This window comes from Alnus glutinosa, chromosome 3, assembly GCF_958979055.1.
Source record: "Alnus glutinosa chromosome 3, dhAlnGlut1.1, whole genome shotgun sequence".
Classification (NCBI taxonomy): Eukaryota; Viridiplantae; Streptophyta; class Magnoliopsida; order Fagales; family Betulaceae; genus Alnus; species Alnus glutinosa.
Genome location: NC_084888.1, coordinates 29,602,888 through 29,624,577, shown reverse-complemented (window position 1 = coordinate 29,624,577; position 21,690 = coordinate 29,602,888). Strand labels below are relative to the sequence as shown.

General features: G+C 36.6%; 1 protein-coding gene across 1 annotated transcript; it reads right to left on the bottom strand.

Moving 5' to 3' along the window:
- Positions 1–594: 594 nt before the first annotated feature.
- Positions 595–10,766, bottom strand: LOC133864257 (ATPase GET3A). Its single transcript, XM_062300542.1, has 7 exons — positions 10,275–10,766; positions 9,912–10,036; positions 8,840–8,990; positions 3,412–3,522; positions 1,668–1,806; positions 1,456–1,571; positions 595–1,031 (listed from the first exon to the last, which is right to left on the bottom strand). Exons 1-7 carry the CDS (start codon positions 10,527–10,529, stop codon positions 855–857), a joined length of 1,074 nt encoding a protein of 357 aa, XP_062156526.1. The 5' UTR covers positions 10,530–10,766; the 3' UTR covers positions 595–854.
- Positions 10,767–21,690: the final 10,924 nt, after the last annotated feature.

The following is a 21,690-nucleotide window of genomic DNA, read 5'->3' as shown; positions in this document are numbered from 1 at the left end:
TGAGTAGGTAATGTGAGAAATCTTGTATAACACCCACCTACCCGAGTATATGATTAGCTCAAAATTTATTTGGACATGTGAGTCCCATACGAAGTCTTTCACATTACCTGCACAAACTGCTAACAATTCGAGCAAGTAATTGTTGTGATCTCAATCATGCAAATATGTAGTTGTTGTGTCATGTTTCTTTCTTCCTGCTCCCATGGAGCAAATTTTCCCATTTCTAGGATAGATATTTTCATTGCTCAAAATACAGTTTTTAGGTCCAATTTGTACAGAAATAACATACTACCACTTTGACAAACTGAAGTTCCTGTTATTTACATGGTGATAAATGTCTCTCCAACATAATTACCAAATGAAAAACAATCAGGCCATTCATTAAAATCCTACAAGAAATGGAGAAAAAGGAGATTTTTAAAGGCTACCAAAAACTAATTCATCTTCCTTGGGTCGTCCAATACCTAGCAAATGCTACAAATAGCATTCATCACGCCTAGAAGATACTGGCATATTATCTAGATTCTCATCAATCTCAAAATCTATGTATCAATTAAAAAAGAAAAATGAATTTGTCATTATAGAGATAGATCATGATAAAAAAAATTCATAAATGAATTACACTTGCTAAATCATTGATCGCATTACAACAAAATATACTAACTATATAAGAAAGGTTCATGTTCAAAAAAATGCAAATAAGTTGAGCTACAGAAAATGTCAACCATTAGTAAAATAGAAGATTGACTTCACTTGGCAGCCTAAAGCAGGGAGATGGTGCCATTTGAATGCAAACATGAAAAGAATGAGGAAAGGAAAAAGGAACAGAGGCAATACTGTTGAGCAGAGCATCATCAGACCTTTTGTTTTCCTTTTTTAAGTCTTTCTAGTTCTGTTTCAGCATCTTTCAACTGCTGCCTTAGTGTGGATACTCTTTGCTCCAACTCTTCCACTGTGCCTTTACTGGTAGAAGGTTGGTACGGCGACAGAAAACGAGGTGAAAATGCTTTCAGAGCTTCAACCCCGGTAACCTATAAAATCAACAACTGGCTTGTCAAATTGGCTGATGCTAATAAGTAAAGTGATTTATTTACACCCCATCTAGAATAAAAAATTTCAGATCAGGTTATCAGTTCGGCATGAGGATTAATAAAGAATTCATCACTTTCGAGAAAACAAAAAAGCAAAAATCAACAATTAATAGTGGGAATAATTTACAGAAAACTCTACAAGAATGGTCTGAGTTCAATGAGGAGCAAAGTACGTTGGGATAGAGAGACAAATCACGCATCTTTTCACAACTTTGATTTGGAATTAATCATAACATTCCTATATTCACGATAATTCACGACTTGTTGAACTATTACCTGATAAGATTGGTCAACGTATGTTGTGAAAAGAGAATTTCAAATTAAGATTTTTCTTTTTAAAAATTCCAAGAATATTGGCTTTTACCTCTTCTGGCAGCAATGGGAGCTTCGTGATGTGAAAGTCGTCATACAACATATAGAACTGGTCAAGGTACTTTTGTTGCATCCGCATTCTAGCTTTGAGTAATTTAGATTCTACGTCTACATAAGAAAACATACCAATAGATTTATAACATTTGTCCTAAGCAAAAAATTATCCCAAGGGAAAAAGAAGAAGCATAGAACATGTAAACTCACCTTCTTCAGCATAAAGTACTTGGTTAATGATAATGTTGTGTGTATCTATCTCAAACTTGGTGAGTTCCTGGACCAGTCTCTCTGTTTCATAAAGGGAGAGGAACTCTGGGATGCAAACACAGATAAAGGTTGTCAAGTCCTGCCAACAGGGAAATAAAAGTGCGTTAAGAAATAACTACAAAACAATCAGATATTCAATTCAATACGATTTTGAGTGATCCAATAAACAAGGAACATCAGCTCAAGTGCTTAAGAAATAACTGCAAAACATTCAGAAACTAAACACAAACTTGACTGATGAAGTTCTGACAAGTCATGTAGAATCACAATAAGCACCACAAGTCCTAGCGCTTTTACTTCTAGCAGATTTAGTAGCACGTTTGACTCATCTGGATTTAAGAAGAAAAACAAAAGAGAGAACCATGTCTAGCATACACCTATGTAAAGTAGCAATAACAATACCTCTATCCAGTTGACACCAAATCATTTTTGTTTTTTTTTTAAAATAATCTTGTACATTAAAATATTTTTTTTTGATAGATAAATTAAAATCTTGTACATTAAAATATTATATTAGCTTGTAGTGACTAACGGAGCCTTGAATCTTGATGCTTTGCACAAGCAAAATATTCAACAAGCTAGTGATCATCAGGTTACACCACCTTAAAGTGCTAGACATAACAATCACTACAGGAATTCCAGAAACAGAAAGAGAAAATAATGTCCCTGGGATAAATATCCACAATTTTTTTTTTGATAAGTAAGAGAAATATCATTAAAAAACGCAAAGCGTAGTCAAGTATACATGGAGTGTATAAGAGAAGTGTTTAAGACGGAGAAAAAAAAAAAAGAACAAGAAAATCATGAAAGCTAATCTCTAAGGGAGCTAGGAACGCAGCAGTCCAAAAGAACAAATAATAAAAAAAGATATTTATTTTTTGATAAATATCCACAAAAATGCCAATGTAATTTACTCCCATAGTTACTGCAAGTACTTGCAGGCACAAAGGGGGGGAAAATCATGCTTCAGCAGAGATGCACTTTTAAGAGGGATGCAATACACCATCGAACTGTTAGGAAACCATGCTTTTCAAACACCTTTGTACTTCCAATATTATCTTTCTCCAAGGGTTTCAATATCTCTCTTATAAAGATTATCAGTAGTTAATTTTGATTAAAGAATACAATCACTCTTAAATTGATTAATTAATCATCATTAATATCAGAAATAAGTAATACATCAATTAACGGATACTGAAGCTCAGAAAATAATAATTATACTTTTTGCTGAATAAAAAATAATCATAATTGATGATAGAGCACCTACATTTATTTTTTTGAATAAACAAAGAAAAACCCCAGACAGGGGGAAGAGGGTAATTCACCTTTGCAGTTGATTATCATATGAAATGTATCTTTTTAAGTTTATAGTAAACTATTCATAGTTTTGTTTTCGTAGTTCATGAACAATAATTACAAAAGCTTCCCATGCCTTTTATAGGTTTTTTCATTAGACTTCCAATGCCCAATAAGCTTCCAGCCCTCCGAAACCTATTATGAAAACTAGTTCACACCCCTCCTGATAAATTTAGAACCCTTGCTTTAAAACTTTAAGGATTTAAACATTGACTTTAACTTCTATACATATTTACTACAGATGTATGATTCAACAGAAATATTTGGAAATCAAGCAATAAAGAATAACTAAATGAGGTCAATGAAGTAATGAAGAGGGCAATCTTACTGGGTCTTTGAATTGCTTATTAACTTGTTCAATCACGTCTTTCATGCTTTCAAGCCTTCCCAGAATTGCATCCTCACCAAATTCATCATCAACACCAAAGAGGCGGGTCATCTGCAATGAATAATTTCAAAGCTTTTCATTCACATAATCAATATCACCAGAGATATATTAGTATTAGTAATCGAACCGCTGCTAGCTTACGACCAAAATAATATTTAAAAGTAACAAAACCAGATCCACATCTGATAGATGTTCACACATAAGTGATAGATCATATAAGGAGTTTGCATCATTCAAACCATAACAATTGGCAACGGCAACAACAAAAATAACATGACCGACTTTATTCTTTCATTAGTGCATCAGACATGGTCAAAGATGCTGAGGAAGGTGGATACAACTAGAGATGATTTTAGAATAAGTGTCCAAATATAGTGCAATGAGGAGAATTTGGTTTTTGGCAATGGGTTTCTTGATTTGGTTTCATGTTGAGGTTAAAGCCTTTGAGCTCTCAGTAGTAGAAGGGGGGACTATGTTACGTTTGGTTGAAAGGTGTCGAGGGGTTTCCCAAGCAATGTCGTTCGGTAAGGGGCTGTTGCTTGGCTGGCAACCACAATGGAGGAGTTGGTTTGAAGAGAAGAGGCGTCCGAGTTTGTTGAAATGTCAAGCAAATGGGAACAAAGCTTTCATAGCTCATAGATGCTCTAATGGACGGTATTTGGCAGTGTTGGTCAGAGAGGCCTTATTGTAATACCATAGGGGAGATAGGTGGGGTTGGAGAAGCTATGCGGTTTGGCTGAGAAAGGTGGTGGTTTTTCTTGATCTCTCTCTTGTCAAGTGGAGTAGAGCTCCGTTACCACACCAGCCCGCCAGAAGCTTACATTCGAACGTTGTGGGTGGTTTTTCCTCAATGTCAAAGGGAAAGGTGAGGAGGCATGTATGTATGAAGGGGTGGCGTGTTGGGTGTTAGTGGGACCCTTCAAAATATGAGAAGTCAGCTAGAGAAAATAAAAAGGGAAGCGGATCAGGTTCTCGCATTAGCGGATGAGGGGTTGAAATACATTGGGCTGAAAGAGTTTAATAACTTGGATGAGGCCAACTCTGTTGCGGAGAACTTCCAGTGAGGGCCCAACTCTCACCAAAATCCCATACCATTATCCAAAGCCCATTACCGCAAGTCAAAGCCAGCATGCAAACAAAGAAAAGGCTCGCCTCCACAGCAAGTGAAACACGTGTTCCACCTCAAGCCCACTTTTAAGTGAGTTATGAAATCACATGCTGGGTTGGCCTCTACTTTGGGTAAAGAACTGGTTGAGAAAACCGGTTTGGAGGGAAGGGATATGGGTCACATGGATCCAAGCTTTGCCCAGCTCAGTGGTCCTCCAGTGGGCTCGCTGGCAGCCCTCAATGCCCTGGATGCTAGAGTGCGAGACAAACAGATTTCTTTGGGGGATGTTGATGTCGTGATTTTGCCAGCTGGAAGTATGCCGTCCACGGTGGAGCCTCCAGTTATCAGCTGAAGCAACTATCTCTCTTCCACCCCCCCAAATCAGATTTTGCTGATAAGGTGGCTAAGGTGGTCCTTCTCATCATTGGGCCTGCTGTTTTGAACTTTGGTAGTAGCGTTAGCAGGTCTCTCAAGGTTTTCCTTGTTTGGCTCAGCAAGTAGGCCAGAACGAAAGCTAAGTGGCTAACTCGGTTTGCTAGAGAAATGAGGAGTTAAGGGCCAAGATAGTAGCTGCATCATCTGAGATGATTATTAGGTTGGGTGTGACATGGGTGGCGTGGTTAAGAGTGATGCTCTTGTTAATGTATCTTTGTGAGTGTGAAAGAAATTCGTTATATCGTGGGGATTTCATGTGAGTTTTAAAGAGGAACTTATGGCCTTGTTTACGGCCATTGAAGTGAGTCACTCCCATAATGAGTCGGCCTCTAGTTCCAAATTGGTTAATAAGGAAAGTAGAGAGTTAAAAAGGATATCATGTTCCATCAACTATGACACAAAAGGTGGTAGTGTTAGCCATGGCAGAGGCAAGGAAGGGTTGTGATTGGTTATTTATGAAGCCCAAGTTGTAATAATGGAATGTGAGAGGGTTGAATGAGGGAGACAATCGTTTGAGACTCAAAAACATGCTAAGACAATGGAAGGCAGGCATTATTTGTTTGTAGGAAACTAAATTAGAGTTTATTTCCACATGTGTTGTGCGTAGTTTGTGGGGTTGTCAGCACATGGATTGGTGTAATTAATTGAGCTTCTAAAGGGGCCTTTAGTGGTATCTTGCTTATGTGGGATAGGAAGGTTGTGGAGAAAATCAGAGTGTGTGAGGGAGTTTACTATTGCTCATTTAGAAACATTAAAGATGAATTCTCCTTGGGCTATTGCTGGTGTCTATGAGCCTAATTCCGATTATGATAGAAGGTTTTTACGGAAAGAATTGGTTGGCTTGCTTAGTCGGTGGAACCTGTCGTGGTGCATGGGGGGAGGCTTCAACGTCACTCGATTTCCTAGTGAAAAATCGGGTGAAGCTCGATTTATAGTTTTACTATGTCTTCTTTCAAGTTTGCTCGGAATGGATTAAAGAAAATGTTATGGGGGTGTTCCATGATTTTCACGCCACAAGTTTGAATAAAATCTTAATGCCACTCTCATTGCTCCCATTTTGAAGAAATTTGGGCTATCAAAGTTAAGGACTTTCACCCTGTTAGTCTAGTAAGTGGAGTTTACAAGATTATTGCTAAATTCCTCCCCAATAGGTTGAGTAGGGTTGTAGAGAAGATTATCTCGAAGATCCATAACGCATTTGTCATAGGTAGACAAATCCTTGACTTCATTCTTATAGCTAATGAATGTCTGGATAGTAGGATTAGATTGGGTGAGCCTGGGGTTCTTTATAAATTGAATATTGAGAAGGCTTATGATAAGGTCAATTGGGAGTTCTTATTATATTTGTTGAGAAGGTGTAGTTTTGGAGAAAAATATCATTCTTGGATAGAGTTTTGTATTTCTTTGGTGCGCTTTTTTGTTTTGGTGAATGACAATTCTTATGGATTATTCAGTAGCTCTTGAGGTTTGAGACGGGGTTACTTTGTCACATTTCTTGTTTGTCATTGCCATGGAGGCTTTAAGTAAAATGTTATATGTTGTTGAAAATGGGGGGCTTCTGTCAAGTTTTTCTACGGGGTCTTGGAACATTGGGGCCTTGAGCATTTCTCACCTTTTGTTTGCAAATGACACCTTGATATTTTGCGGGGCAAACCCAAACCATCTCTACTATCTATGTGCTTTATTTCTATGTTTTGAAGCTGTATCTAGTTTGAAAATTAATATGGCTAAGCCAAAATTGGTTCTTGTGGGGAATGTCACTAATGTTGCTAGATTGGCCGATATTTTGGGCTGCGAGATTTCTTCTTTGCCTTTGAAGTACCTTGGTCTTCTGTCGGCAGCTTCTTTTAAGGCCAAATCTATTTGGGATGGTGTCATTGAGAAAATTGAGCATTGTCTGGCTAGCTGAAAGAGGGTGTATTTGTCTAACTGTGGAAGGATTACCTTTACCTTGATCAAGAGCACCCAATCCAATTTGCTTACGAATTCCTTGTCAATTTTTCCCTCCCGATTGTTGTTGCCAATCACATTGACAAGCTGCAACGCTAAGGCCAAATCTATTTGGGATGGTGTCATTGAGAAAATTGAGCGTCGTTTGGCTAGCTGGAAGATGATGTATTTGTCTAAGGGTGAAAGGATTACCTTGATCAAGAGCACCCTATTCAATTTGCCAACGAATTTCTTGTCTCTTTTTTCCCTCTGGACTAGTGTTGCCAATCGCATTGACAAGCTACAACGGGAATTCTTGTGGAGTAGGCTAGGTGAAGAGTTCAAATATTACCTAGTAAGTTGGTTCAAGGTTTGTTCTTCGATTTCTAAGGGTGGGTTGGGGGTTCGAAACTTGCTCTTGTTCAATCGTGCTCTTTTGAGGAAGTGAGCATGGTGCTATATGCATGAGAGAAAGGCTTTTGTGGAGAGTCATAATGGATTCTAAATATGGTAACTTGTGGGGTGGGTGGTATTCCAATGAGGTTCATGGGTCATATGAGGTGGGGTTATGGAAAAATATCATGAAGGGTTTGGGAGAGTTTGCTAGTCATAACAGTGGGAGATGGCTCAAAGATTAAAAGTTTGTTTGGGTTTGCGATTTTAAAATGTGTGATTTGAAAACGTGAATTTTAAAAACGCAGTTAAGCGTTTGGCAAAATCACAGTTTGGCCTTTAAAATCGCAGTTTAGACTCTAAAATGGTGTGTTTTCAAAAAAGCACCCAATTTCTTGCAATTTGAAAAAAACAGATTTTCTGCATTTTCAAATCACAAATGTTTAAAAACGTAATTCCAAACGATTTATTTTCTGCAGTTTGTTTTAAAATAACACTTTTGGTTTACGAAATCGCAATTTCAAACACACCCTAAATTTTTGCATGACACATGGTGTGGAGATCAGGCCCTCAAGGAATATTTCCCGAATTTATGCAGTATAACTCACATTAAGGATGTCTCTGTGATGGATCATTTGGAGCTTTCTAGTGGCTCCCGTCAATGGAATGTAAGCTTTATCATAGCAACTCATGATTGAGAGGTAGATATCTTTGCTTCGTTCTTCAATTTGTTGTACTCCTCTCTAGAGTGAGCCAGGAGGTGAAAACCAGCTTTGTTGGGTCCTTTCCAAGAGATTGTTGTTCGACGTTAGATCGTTCTATAACGTCCTTGTCCCATATGACGATACTCTCATCCCTTGGAAGAGTATTTGGTGGAGTACGGTCCCCACGATTGCGGCGTTCTTTGCTTGGTACCTTAGGGAAGGTCCTCGCCATCGATAATCTAAGAAAGCAGCATGTTATTGTGGTGAATTGTTGTTGTCTGTGTAAGAGGTGTGGGGAGTCTGTAAATCATCTTTTTCTCCACTGTGAGATTGCTTGTGCCTTATGGAGTGCCATATTTAGTTGTGGTAGGCTAACTTGGGTTATGCTTAGAACAGTGGTTGATATTTTCGCTTGTTGGAGAGCGTTGAGTGGCAGTCCCCAAAATTCAAAAGTCTGGAAGATAGTACTGTCTTACCTTTTGTAGTTTATTTGGAGGGAAAGAAATGATAGGAGTTTCGAAGACAGCGAGAGGACGATGGTGAATCAAAAGTCTTTCTACTTCAATACTCTTTACCATTGCGCAGCTGCTTTAGACTTTCGTAATTTGGTTGGTTTTCATGATTTTCTAAACCGTTTTTCTCTTTTTAGCTAGGTACTTCTCTTGTTTACTTGTGTACCTGAGTTGCATATTTTACTGATATTTCGATTACTAAAAATAAAATAAAAAATTTCATATTTCTATTGCAAAGGCATAAAAAACAGATTGTATGATTATGCTCTATAATACAAAGAACATACCTGACTGATTATACCACCAAATTTATTTTTCAAAGACATCATTTTCGTGAGACCCTTTTCTAAGGTTGATGGAAATTGCAACAGCCGCAGTGTATGGCCAGTTGGGGCAGTGTCAAAGACTATAACAGAATAATCCATTGTTTGCACCAATCTGCAGGAGAGTTCATTCAAATAAGTCACAAAAAAGTCAAGTTGATGAATAGCATTTGAAGCACAGTTTACAAAGAAAAGAATGACCACAAATTTCTGGATAATTGTTTAAAAAAGAAGGGATGCATATGCATGAATAGGCCATTAGAAATGTATCACATAAACATGCTTAAGTGAGTCATTTTCATTTTATTCTGCATGCAAACAAATGTTATACAAAATTGAATTTGGTTAACAGAAGTCAATAACAAGGACTCTTGTGAACAACTAGAATCATATATTAAATGGGAAAAAAAAATCTTCTCTACAACATGAAACTTGAGAAAGACTCCAATTCTGTCATTAAGTATCGTAACTTTGGCAAGTACCAAGCATGGTCTGCAACGAAAAGATTAATAGATCTCAGGAAGATATCTTTAATTGATAAGGTGAATAAAGGGTCAAAATAATGACATTGTGCTTTACTTGCATTGATTAACACGAGATAATAATAATTTGGTCCAACTTATTTTAAACAACTCAAGATTTAAGGATAACTCTTAAAATTTATACTGCATTCACCCCCTCAACAGATTCACCAATCAATAAAATGCCACCTAAATAGTAAATATAACAGACGCCAACCCCTTTGGAGACCATCTTTGATCTAGTTAGTCTATTTAACTCGAGCAAACTCCTGATGAATGCCTGTACTTGGTATGGATGAAAAGTCTACTGACTAACATTCAGTTCCTCTCTTTTTTTGATAAGAAAAGTTTTATTAGAAAAAATGTAATCCTCCAACACCTTGATTTTAGTCAACTCTGAACTACTGTGAATCATAAGGATTCTCAATTCACTTGAAAAAAATACAGTGAGAAATAGCGAAGTGATGAATTTGGAAGGTTCAATATAATCAACTAGAATTAAACAAGATCCTTACTTCAGCATCTCTGCAAAGCTCATAGCCTCATCAATTCCAGGAATTGCATTTGCTAGTTCAGAAAACAGGTTGTCCATTCCATCGGCACTGCCCACGTCCTCATTCTCAACATTAGGATCAACCTCCTACAAAGGATCATACCAAACATCAAAAGCTACAGAATTCAACCAAAGATAGTTAATTCCCAATCTGGGTATCCCCAAAATTCAAAAAATAAATCAAAATTTCAATGTCAAATTGTTGCACGAACCCAAAAAGGCACCAAAAGATACAAAATTCACAAAAGAATTAAAAAAAAAAAAAAAAAAAAAAAAAAAAAAACCCATAAACCCTTCGAAAAGAAGAATGGAATAAAAACAGTACCATAGCATAGAGATTGGAAAACCCATTAACCAAAGTTGGTGTCTTGGTGAACCGTTGCTGAAACGCATCGCTGAGATTGTGGGCAGGGTCGGTGGAGATGATCAAAACAGAGGAGCGAACCCTAGAGAGAAGGATCGAGATGATGGAGCTGCAAGTCGTCTTGCCCACACCACCTTTGCCTCCCACAAAGACCCACTTGAGAGACTCTTGGTCCAGTATGTTTTGCACGGTTCCCTCTGGCAAATCTGTAGCCATTTACACAGCTTTCAGTATTTGCCTTTGTTTCTCTCTCCGAAAAAACAAAAACCCAGAAATTTAGAGAGGAAGGGAGTATTGGGTTTTTGTTTTGGATGTAAAAAAATTGAGAATTTACATTCGAAACAGAGTCAAACCGAGCTCAAGGACATGGAAGTTGCAGTGGCAGGCTTTTGTTTGGGCTTGGGAAGGGGCGCAAGATAAGGGATGCGTGCTAATGTGCACTGGCAGGGCGTACGGTTAGAATTGTCCTGAAGGCCGAAGCAAATGCCTTTTTTTTTTATCCGACAAACCATGTTATAATGATCTATCATAAATTCAATGGTGATTTTAAGAGTCACATCAAATTTGGGAGGACAAAAGGAGGACAAGAGGATGATATGTAGCATTACTCTATTTGGATATTTAGAATATTTTTATGAGATTTGATTCATACACAACACCATCACAATTACACAGTAACCCCTTACATGAGGGTAAGCCTCGGTGTATGAGACCCACCCCATATGAGGGGTTATTGTATTATTGTTATAAATTTAACATTTTTTTATTTTATAACGAAAGATTATCTAAATTCTATAATGAAAATTTATCTTAACAAATTCGTTTTAAAAAGTTCCAGTTAAGATTTTTGGTTAAATCAAACGAAGGGACCCAAAATGATGATAAAATCTCTGCATTAGGTCTTAAAATAAAAAAATAAAAAACTTGTTCATGGCCAAGCGACCCACAACTTTTGGAGGAGACTTAGTTGCAGGTTACCATAGACCCACCACTGCAGAGGCGACCTCGTTGTGGGTCTCCCCCAAAGATTTTTTATTTTTTTATTTTTTTAATTTAATGGTATTTTAATATTTTTCACACACCGACCTAGAGGTATAATGACATTTCACGCATTTGCCATTTAAATTAATAACAAATCTTAATGGCAGAGTTAAGTGCAAATGGCTAATAATTTGGCAGTTAATTATAGCTTTTTAAGGTTTGAAGAATACTACAACCAAAACTTCAACTTGTTATCTTCTCAAGAGAGAGAGAAAGCATGAGAGTTTCTGATCCGCCGGGGGAGGGAGGTTCCCTTGCCTCCCTCCTCCCGGTGCTATTTTATCTCCTAGCCTTTAGGGTGATAGAGTGTTTTTGGCCCTCCTTGGTGCTTCCAATGGAGGCTAAGTTTCTACCAACCATTAGGGTTGCAGTGTTTTTGTTCTCCCGGTAGATCCGATGGTAGTTGACCCTCCTATAGCCTTTTTGGGCTATGGTAAATTTTTTTTTCCTGTGTTTTGTTGTTCTTTCTTTCGTTTTGGCAGGATTGTTCAACTTATGTCATCTTCTCCGGGGTAGTAGCCAAGCTAAACGTGTCGTCGACGGAGAGTTTTTTGGCCAGTTTTTTCACCTTCTTTATCTGATTTTGGAAGCCAAATTTACTCTTCTCCTCCGACTTCTGCATGACACGCGGCTCACAATCGCGTTCCCAGTCGTTAGGGTTGGCAATTTTTGACACGACCCGCGAACCCGTCACAAACACGACACAAAAATATAAGGTTTGAGTTTGGGCTAATCATGTTCGGGTCATAATCGAGTCAACCCGATTAGAATCGTTTGTGGCGGGTCAACCCGCGGGCTGTCCCGCCAACCCGATTGCGGCCCGATTAAATTGTTTCCAACCCACCAACCCGTTTACGACCCGAGAACCCGTTTATAGCATTTTTTTTTGAATTATTTTTTATTTTTATTTTTTTTAAAAAAAAAATAACAATAATCACAATCGGGTTGACCCGTTCCAACTCGATTATTAATCGGGTTGTACTTCAACCAGCCAACCTGCCGGGTCGACACGAACCCAACTCGCCAACCCGAATTGACAAGCCTACCAGTCGTCTTCCACTCCTGCCGCCGCAAGCATTGGTCGTGTCAGTCGTCGGTGATCGGCGCGTATGCCCCACGCTAGGAGTTTTCTACTATTTGGTGCGCGTGTGGGCCACACTCCATTTTTTTAAGGTCGTGCACGGTGGCTATGGGTTCTACGGCATTGGATCTTCATCTAGGGGTATCAGTGACGGCACATGTCTTACACGCACCGCCGTCCGGCGCCTTTGGCTTCCTTCCCTCAAAGTCGGCAGCTGTTTTAGGTGTTTCTGCATGTTTGTGTTTGTGTTATTATCTTGTTTCTCTGGTCACAGTCTGCCTGTGTTTGGATCAAATTTTATCGGAATATTTGTTGGCTTGATGCTAGATTAGCCCTCTTTTTATAAAGTGTGAGCGTTATTATAAGATAGACTCAATTGTTATTCTTGTAAAATTTGTATTTCTGATTAAGCAGCTGTTTAACTAAGTCAGATCCTTTTGGCTTAGAGAGTGGGAGGCCTTGTCCCTTACTCTCAAGATGTAAGCCTATGGACTTTTTCAGAGTTAATGATAGCACATGCTATTTGTTCGAAAAAAAGAAGAATACTACAACTAAAGGTGTTGAGGGAGATATGTGTCGTTTCTCTAAATACTTGTTTATTGTTTTTTCTTTTGAGGTATTCGAAATCCTATACACCAAAATACAAAATAATACTTTGTATACATGTACAATAACATAAATTTCCTACAAATCAGTTTTAAGAAATATCATACAATCCACATATAAGAGTGACATGTGTCTTTTAAACATGTGAAAAAACATGTTTTTCTTTTTTTTTAATTAATGCTATTAAAAAAGCATATGAGAAGCACATGCTATTAAAACAATATGTGATTTTCACGTCAATGGATACACGTCAATCTTATATGTGGGTAGGTTGTATGAAATTTTCTACAAACCGATTTGTAAGAAATTTTTGTCCATGTACAAACTCGTTCAAAAATCATAAATCCTCTTTTTAGCATATAACAAAGAAAAAAAAAATCCTTCCCCAATTAATTAAACAGTATCTGGAAACCTTTTCTTTCTTCTTCTTCTTTTTTTTTTTTTTTTTTTTGTGAAAGAATAAACAGTGTTTTATAGAAATTTCATAAAACTGTTTGGTTATAATTTTCTTAGTAAGCAAGTGATGGGTTGGATTCTTTTCAATCAATGAAACTTTGAGTATGCACCTCAAATCTCAATAATTTTTAATATGTGAGATTTATTTTAAATATGGATTTCATGACATAAGAGTATTCGTATCCAACTCAGCACATGTTTATCTAAAATTTAGCTAAGTAATCACATTTTTTCTACTTTAGCTATTTACCTTTTCAAATCACCTGCATTCGGCTCATCATTTTAGTTAGGACTGTAAATACAGGCAATTATTAACCGCTAACCATCTAAGATGGTGCGATAAAGCTGTTATTAACCACTAACCATCTATCCTTATATATATATATATATATATATATATATATATATATATATATATATATATATATATATATATATATATATATAGGGTAAATGTATCAGCACTCCCTGATTTAGAGTTTTCGCGAATTTGAAATGAGTCTCTCCGTCACTTTTCCGTCCATTTTCTCAAATTCCGTTAGTGTCACGTTAGCCTTTTTGCTACCAGCAGCCACACCCAACCCTGTTTTTTTTTTTAATCTAATTTTTTTCTTTTTAAATAAAATTATTAATATATATATATATATATATATATATATATATATATATATATATATATATATATATATATATATATATATATATATATATATATATATATATATTAAGGTGATATTCCAAAAAGGCTAACGTGACACTAACGAAAGTTGCGAAAAAGTGACGGAATGACTCATTTCAAATTCGTGAAAAACTAAAGGAATTAAAACTCATTTTTAAAAAGTGATGGACCATTTTTAAATCGCATTCCGACTCAGGGAGTTATGATACATTTACCCTAATATATATTATATATATAAATAGTATACCAAAACGGTCATTTTGGTATAGAATTTCATACAAAAACACTAAAACATGCTCAAAACAATCCCAAAATCGTTTAAAACATGCCCTAAAAAGAGACCCAAAACACTAAAACAGACATAAAAGGCTTATACCTGACAGACGGTTACGGCGATGCGGTTTGGGCATAAATAACCGCTAACCGGCAATTACTCAAAACTATTAACCGCCTGAGGCGGTGTAGTTAGCGAGGTGATTAGAGATTAGAGTCAATAATCGCTAATCGCCCCACTTGTACATCCATAGTTTTTGCTATCCATTTTCACTATTCTATTTAAATATTATTCTCTATTCTTTCTTGGTTATTTCTCCAAAAATCATTTTTTTTTTGTTTGTTTATTGTAATTTGAAATTCTATGATAATTAAGTTCAACATGTATTATTTATATTAAGTTAGCCTTTGTCATTTTTTTTTTCTAGGTATTATATCACTGTTATTCATGATCGATATAATTCATGCCTACCCTCAAACGACAAAAAGAATGAGCTTCAAGGATACTATTTTCCAATGTTCGGCTTGACCCAATTTTGACAACAACACTAATGGCATAATTTTTCAAACAATACTCCTTCAGAGATAATACCATTTAAGAAAATTATGTTCGAATCAGTTTTGCTAAATTTGAATTCTACTCAAGTTTTATTCAATTTTTTTCAAATTGAATTCTACTCAAACTACCGTGCTTAGCAAATTAATTATTTCTTTATCCAAAATAACTAGCGGGATGGGGATCCTTTTCTGCTAATTTTTGCTACACAGCTAGCTGAAATAGCAGTTTGACTAGTGCAATATAAGTGTTCTAATAATTTAACACCCTATCCAAATTATCACGACGTAAAATAATTTTTCTTTGAAATAAAATTTTAATTTGAACTTGTAAAACATTTTCTTTCCTCCTCTCAATCTGGCCTTGCATACCATTACACTCCGTATACATGGGGTTGCGCATAATTTTGAACGACCCATTCTCAACCCGTGGCCACTTGAGCTCACTGTTACATCATTATCTATATGATAGTTTCCACATAGAACGTAGGACACACATAGGAGATGACTTTATAAGCTGATCTCATGCTAACATAATCATAACAGAACACATGATGCAAAAAAATGAAAGCATGATCTACACCCAATTCCCTAAATCAACTAACTATCAATCAACTAACCAATGGGTATGTCATCAGGGGAGCGCCGGGGGGGTGCAAATTTCATAGGTATTACCAAAAATCCTAAAACCACATCACCCTTCGGTTCTTAGAACAAAAACAAGAGAAAACTTAAGAGAGAGAGAGAGAGAGAGAGAGAGAGAGAGAGAAATACCTTGATTGTCTTGGATTTTTCTTTGGATTTTGGAAGCTTCAATATGTGGTATTTTTGGATATTTAAAAAAAAAAAAGGGGGAAAAAAGTCCACATACCCTCTCAAACTATCAATTGTTAATGTCAATCCCAAACTTTAGATTGTGTCAATGTCTCTCAAAACTACCAACGTTGGGGAAATAATCACTCCCGAAGCCATGTGGGCCCAAGGTCGAATCAGGGGCCCATCTTGTCGAGCTGGCCCAGCCAGGTCAGCTCGGTCACCATCACCTCGGGGGTTCGTCACAACCTTATATTGCGAGAACATCTCGGACTACAAGACCTCGGACTAAAGCTCGTCTCAGGGTTTGAACAGCTCGAACCTAAAACTCCATAGGGTGCGAAACATCTCGGGATCTCCACGCCTGGGAGGAAAATCATCTCAGGATCACCTTGCCTCAGACACATTATCAAGACATGTAAAACCGACTCGAAGACATTTCCTCAGACTCAACAAGGAGGTGTTTGAATACATCCTGGGAACTATGTCCGAGATTTACGAGCTCAGGCCCGAATCCATGACTCTTTATTATCTTCAAAAAGACTCCTATCCCGAATACTTCGGGATAGATTCATATCCCATAAAACATGGGATAAGACATCTATTATTATGGAATCAGCAGAAGAGATAGTATCCTACTTGACTTAGACTTTATGAAGATAAGTTTAAAGCTTAAAAAATATAGGACTCAGATTCCTAATCCAATTGTGTTCCAGCACTCCAATAATTTCATAACTGTAAGCCTATAAATAGACTGTTACCCCAAGTATATTTTACACTCTAATTTCTAAGTTTGCTCTAAATACTCCCAAAATTGTTGATAAAAAACTGACTTAGGCATTGGAGTGGGTGAAGTCGACACCCCCGACAAATTGTTTGTTATTTTACAAATCTCGAAGAAAAAGGTGAATTACAAGGCGATAACGAATTACTAGGCAACACGTCACTATACTAGAAATTGTACCAACAACCAAAATTTGTCAATTGCCCCTAGCCAGCAAAAAGGAGAAAAAAAAATTAAAAAAAAAATTCCCATTTTGAATGATGTGACTTTCAATAATAGAATGCCTGAGAAGATATGGGGATCGACGAATTATATTAATATCGATTTTTAATGATTTAATGCTACGAATTGAATGCCATCAATTTTTAATGCTATCTATTTTATTAAGCGATTTTAAAGAGGATTAGGATCCTCTCAAATTATTTGTATAGTTTAATCCTATTGAATCGAACATAAGCTAATGAATAAATTATTGTTTAAATGCTATCAAATTTCAAGAAGTTATTGGGTATATCCCACTAAACCATACTTAAAGATGCCAACCACAACTATCTATGATAGTGAAGACAAATTTTTTTTTTTCTTCTGGGCATTAATTTTTTTCCCCTATTTTACTATTTGTTTACTATAATTGGAGGCCTTAATTAGAGCCTTCATTTTTTTTAATGGAATAAACCTTTATTGTCAATTTTTATTTGGGGGTTTTAGGCAGCTACCTAATTTGCCCAATGGTTGAGCCGCCCCTGATCATCATTAACCATTAAAGTATTAAACCACACATCTCATTAGAAAATATAATTGAAAATTAAAATTTTACCTTATGTTTAACGGGATTTTGATTCATTTTATAAGTTAATATATGCCCAACCAGTCAAGCCTGTCACCTTGGGTTTGCCTATGAACTAACCTAAGTCTAAGGTGGGAATGTTACAAATAAATGTTTGTAAAGTGTATTGGATATATTCAATGATTAGAGAAGATCTAAATTATTTGTGTATCAAGACATACCCCCCCCCCGCTCGCGTGCCCGGACGTGCACACACACACACACGCATATATAAAATACTCAATGTTATGTCCATCTCGAGAGATCTTAAAAGTTTCCTACAACCATATTAGCATATTTAACTAGTTTGAATGTGTATTCTCTCTTATACTAGTTGATTTAAGATTTTATCTCAAATCTTTGTATCTCAAAGTACATTGAATTAAATATGGTTGTAGGAAACTTTTAAGATCTCTCGAGATGGACATAACATTGAGTATTTTTAATAGCTTTGAGCATATTAGTCCTACGCCTTACATGAAACTCTCTCTTTTCAAAATATTAGATGCATCCTATTATAAGAGTTTGTTAGGATTTAGAGTACATAGGTATTTTAGTCATTGTTACATTTTTCGACCTATATAATAAATTATGTGAGGCTACGTGAGAAGAACGAGCATCTACCTTCTCTCTAAACTTTTCATGCAAACTACAACATAATATCAGAGCGTATTTAAGATCCTTGGTCTAAACCCCTCGTTTGTAGTCTTGGTTTTTCTTCTGTTTGGTTGACGTTTGATATGTTGGTGTTGGTGCTTATAGTCCGAGTGGTAGCATAGTCTGTGTGGGTTGGCAGTGCCTTCATGAAGCTCTAAAAGAGCTATATATTGTACCAAAAAAAATCTCTGCTGGGAGAAAAAAAGAAACAGAAAAAATCAATTTTGTTTGTTCTTTGGAGGTATCAGATCAATTTTGGTGGTGTAGTTTGGTTTTATGTGATGTTTTCAATGCTTTTGTGGTGTCTCTCAATAGTTTTTGTGATCGGAGGCATTATGTGTGGTTCTTAATGCTATTCCAGCGAAGTTTCATGATTATTAGTGGCTTTTGTGATTTTCGGCGACTTTTGTGATATTTACATTTTTTTCTTTTTTTTTGTGTTCTTCGGCAACGTCTGTGGTGTACGAGGGTTCTTACGGCAGTTTTGTGGTGTTGCCATCTCAAATGCCAGCATAAACAGTGGCCGACGGCGTCTCCAGCAACAGGGAAGACCTTTGTTTGGTTGCTATCAGTAGCTCTCCCTATCCTGGATAAGGATAGCCACATTCTCTGTTTATTTACTATCATGGCCAGTTCAGAATCTTTTCTCCCAATTTAGAGTGTTCCAAGACTGGTCCGCCATCTTTTAAATTCGGTTCAGTAAGTTTTTGATTAGTTCAGTGCCTTCTTTGACTGGTTCAGTGATTTTCATGTTTGATTTAATGATGTTTTATCCAATTCACTTTGTTCTTATGTTGGTTCAGTCAGGTTGTAGCCCGATTCATGTTGGTTCAGTGCAATTTTGGTCGGTTCTTGCTCTTTCATGACTGGTTCAAATAGTTTTTTTAGTCGATTCAGTTGTTTTTAAGCTCGTTGCAATGGTTTTTATCACTCGATTGGGTTGCATGGAGCAACCATCGGGTTTGTTGCACAATGAGAGTATTAGAGTGGTGTTTACAAGTTATCATTGTTGTTGGTTGTGTTGATGATCAATCCAATGTTGTTGCTTTTTCGTTGTTGGATGTATTGATGATCAATCAATGTTGTTGTTAGTTGGATTGATCACGAGAAACGTGATCGTCTTTGGTTGTTGATAGTATTGATCACTGGAATTGTGATCGTTGTAGTTGGTTGTCGAGATCTTACCAGCATTGGTGTTTTGCGGTGAGTTCTGACCGATTCTTAGTGTTTTCTGGTGAGATCTGATGGACCTTGGTGTTTTACGACGAGATTCAATGTTCGACTTGACCCAATTTTGACAACAAGACTAATGGCAGAATTTTCCAAACAATACTCCTTCAGAGATAATACCATTTAAGAAAATTATATTTGGATCGGTTTTGCTAAATTTGAATTCTACTCGAGTTTTCTTCAATTTAAGGAGATGAATGACACAATGGTTAAGCTACCCCTGAGCATCATAAACCATTAAACCACACATCTCATTTGAAATATAATTGGAAAATAAAATTTTATCCAATGTTTAATGGGATTTTGATTCATTTTATAAGTTAATATATGCCCAACCAATCAAGCCTGCAGATTCTAAGCCCGTCACCTTGGGTTTGCCTATGAACTAACCTAAGCCTAAGATATGAATGTTACAAATAAATGTTTGTAAAGTGTATTGGATATATTCAATGATTGGAGAAGATCTAAATTATTTGTGTATCAAGACATACCCCACACACACACATATATATTTATACTCAATGTTATGTGTGTCTCAAGAGATTTTAGAAGTTTCCTACAGCCATATTTAACTATTTTGAATGTGTATTCTCTCTTATACTGGTTGATTTAAGATTTTTATCATAAATCTTTGTATCTTAAAGTACATTTAAATAAATCTGGTTGTAGGAAACTTTTAAGATCTCTCGAGACACACATAACATTGAGTATTTTAATATCTTTGAGATTATTAATCCTATGCCTTACATGCAACACTCTCTCTTCAAAATATTAGATGCATCCTATTATAAGAGTTTGTTAAGGTTTAGAATAAGTGGGTATTTTAGTCATTGTTACATTTTTTGACCTATATAATAAATTATGTGAGGCTACGTGAGAAGTACGAGCCTCCACCTTTGCTTTAAACTTTTCATGCAAACTACAACATGATATCAGAGCGTGTTTAAGATCCTTTGTTTAAAATCGTCGTTTGTAGTCTTGGTTTTTCTTCTATTTGGTTAACGTTTGATATCTTGGTGTTGGTGTTTATAGTCCTAGTAGTAGCACAGCCGGTGTGGGCTGGTAGTGCCTTCATGAAGCTCTAAAAAAAGAGCTATATATTGCACCAAAAAAATCTCTAGTGGGAAAAAAAAAGAAAAAAGAAAAAGAAAAAGAAAAAAATCAATTTTGTTTGTTCTATGGAAGTATCAAATCAATTTTGGTGGTGTAGTTTGATTTTATGTGATGTCTTCGGTGCTTTTATGGCGTCTCTCAATAGTTTTCGTGATCGGAGGCATTATGTGTGGTGCTTAATACTACTACTCCAACAAAGTCTCGCGATTATTAGTGGTTTTTGTGATTTTCGGCGGCTTTTGTGGTATTTATTGGGTTTTTTTTTTTTTTTTTTTGTGTTCTTCGACAACGTTTGTGTTACTATGAAGAGTATGACGGTCCTTACAGTGGTTATGTGGTGTTGCCATCTCAAATGTTGCCATAAGCAGTGGCTGGCGGCGTCTCTAGCAACAGGGAAGACACTTGTTTGGTTGATGTCAGTAGCTCTCCCCTATCCTGGATAAGGATAGCCGCGTTCTCTATTTATTTACTATCATGGCCAGTTTTGCATCCTTCCAACCGATTCAGAATCTTTTCTCCCAGTTCAGAGTGTTTCAAGACTAGTCCAACATCTTTTAAATCTGGTTCAATAAGTTTTTGTTCGGTTCAGTGCCTTCTTTGACTGGTTCAGTGATTTTCACGTCTGGTTTAGTGGTGTTTTATCCGGTTCACTTTGTTCTTAAGTTGGTTCAATGAGGTTCTACCCTAGTTCATGTTGATTCAATTTAGTACAGTGCAATTTTGGCCGGTTCTTGCTCTTTCATGACTGGTTCAAATAGTTTTTTTAGCCGATTTAGTTGTTTTCTAGCTCGTTCCAATCGTTTTTATCGTTCGATTGGGTTGCATGGAAAAATCATTGGGTTTATTGCTCAGGGGGAGTATTAGAGTGGTGTTTACAAGTTATCTTTGTTGTTGGTTGTATTGATGATCAATCCAACGTTGTTGTTGGTTTTTCGTTATTGGATGTATTGATGATCAATCAATATTGTTGTTGGTTAGAGTGATCACGAGAAACGTGATCGTCTTTGGTTGTTGATAGTATTGATCACTGGAATTGTGATCGTCGTAGTTGGTTGTCAAGATCCGACCGACATTGGTGTTTTGCGTTGAGTTCTGATCGGTTCTTAGTGTTTTTTGGTGAGATCTAACCAACCTTAGTGTTTTGCAACGAGATTCGATCGACTCTTGGTGTTTTGCAGCGAGATCCGACTGGCCTTGGTGTTTTGCATTGGGTTTCGATCGTTCTTGGTGTCTTTCGATGAGATCCAATCGGCCTTGGCATTT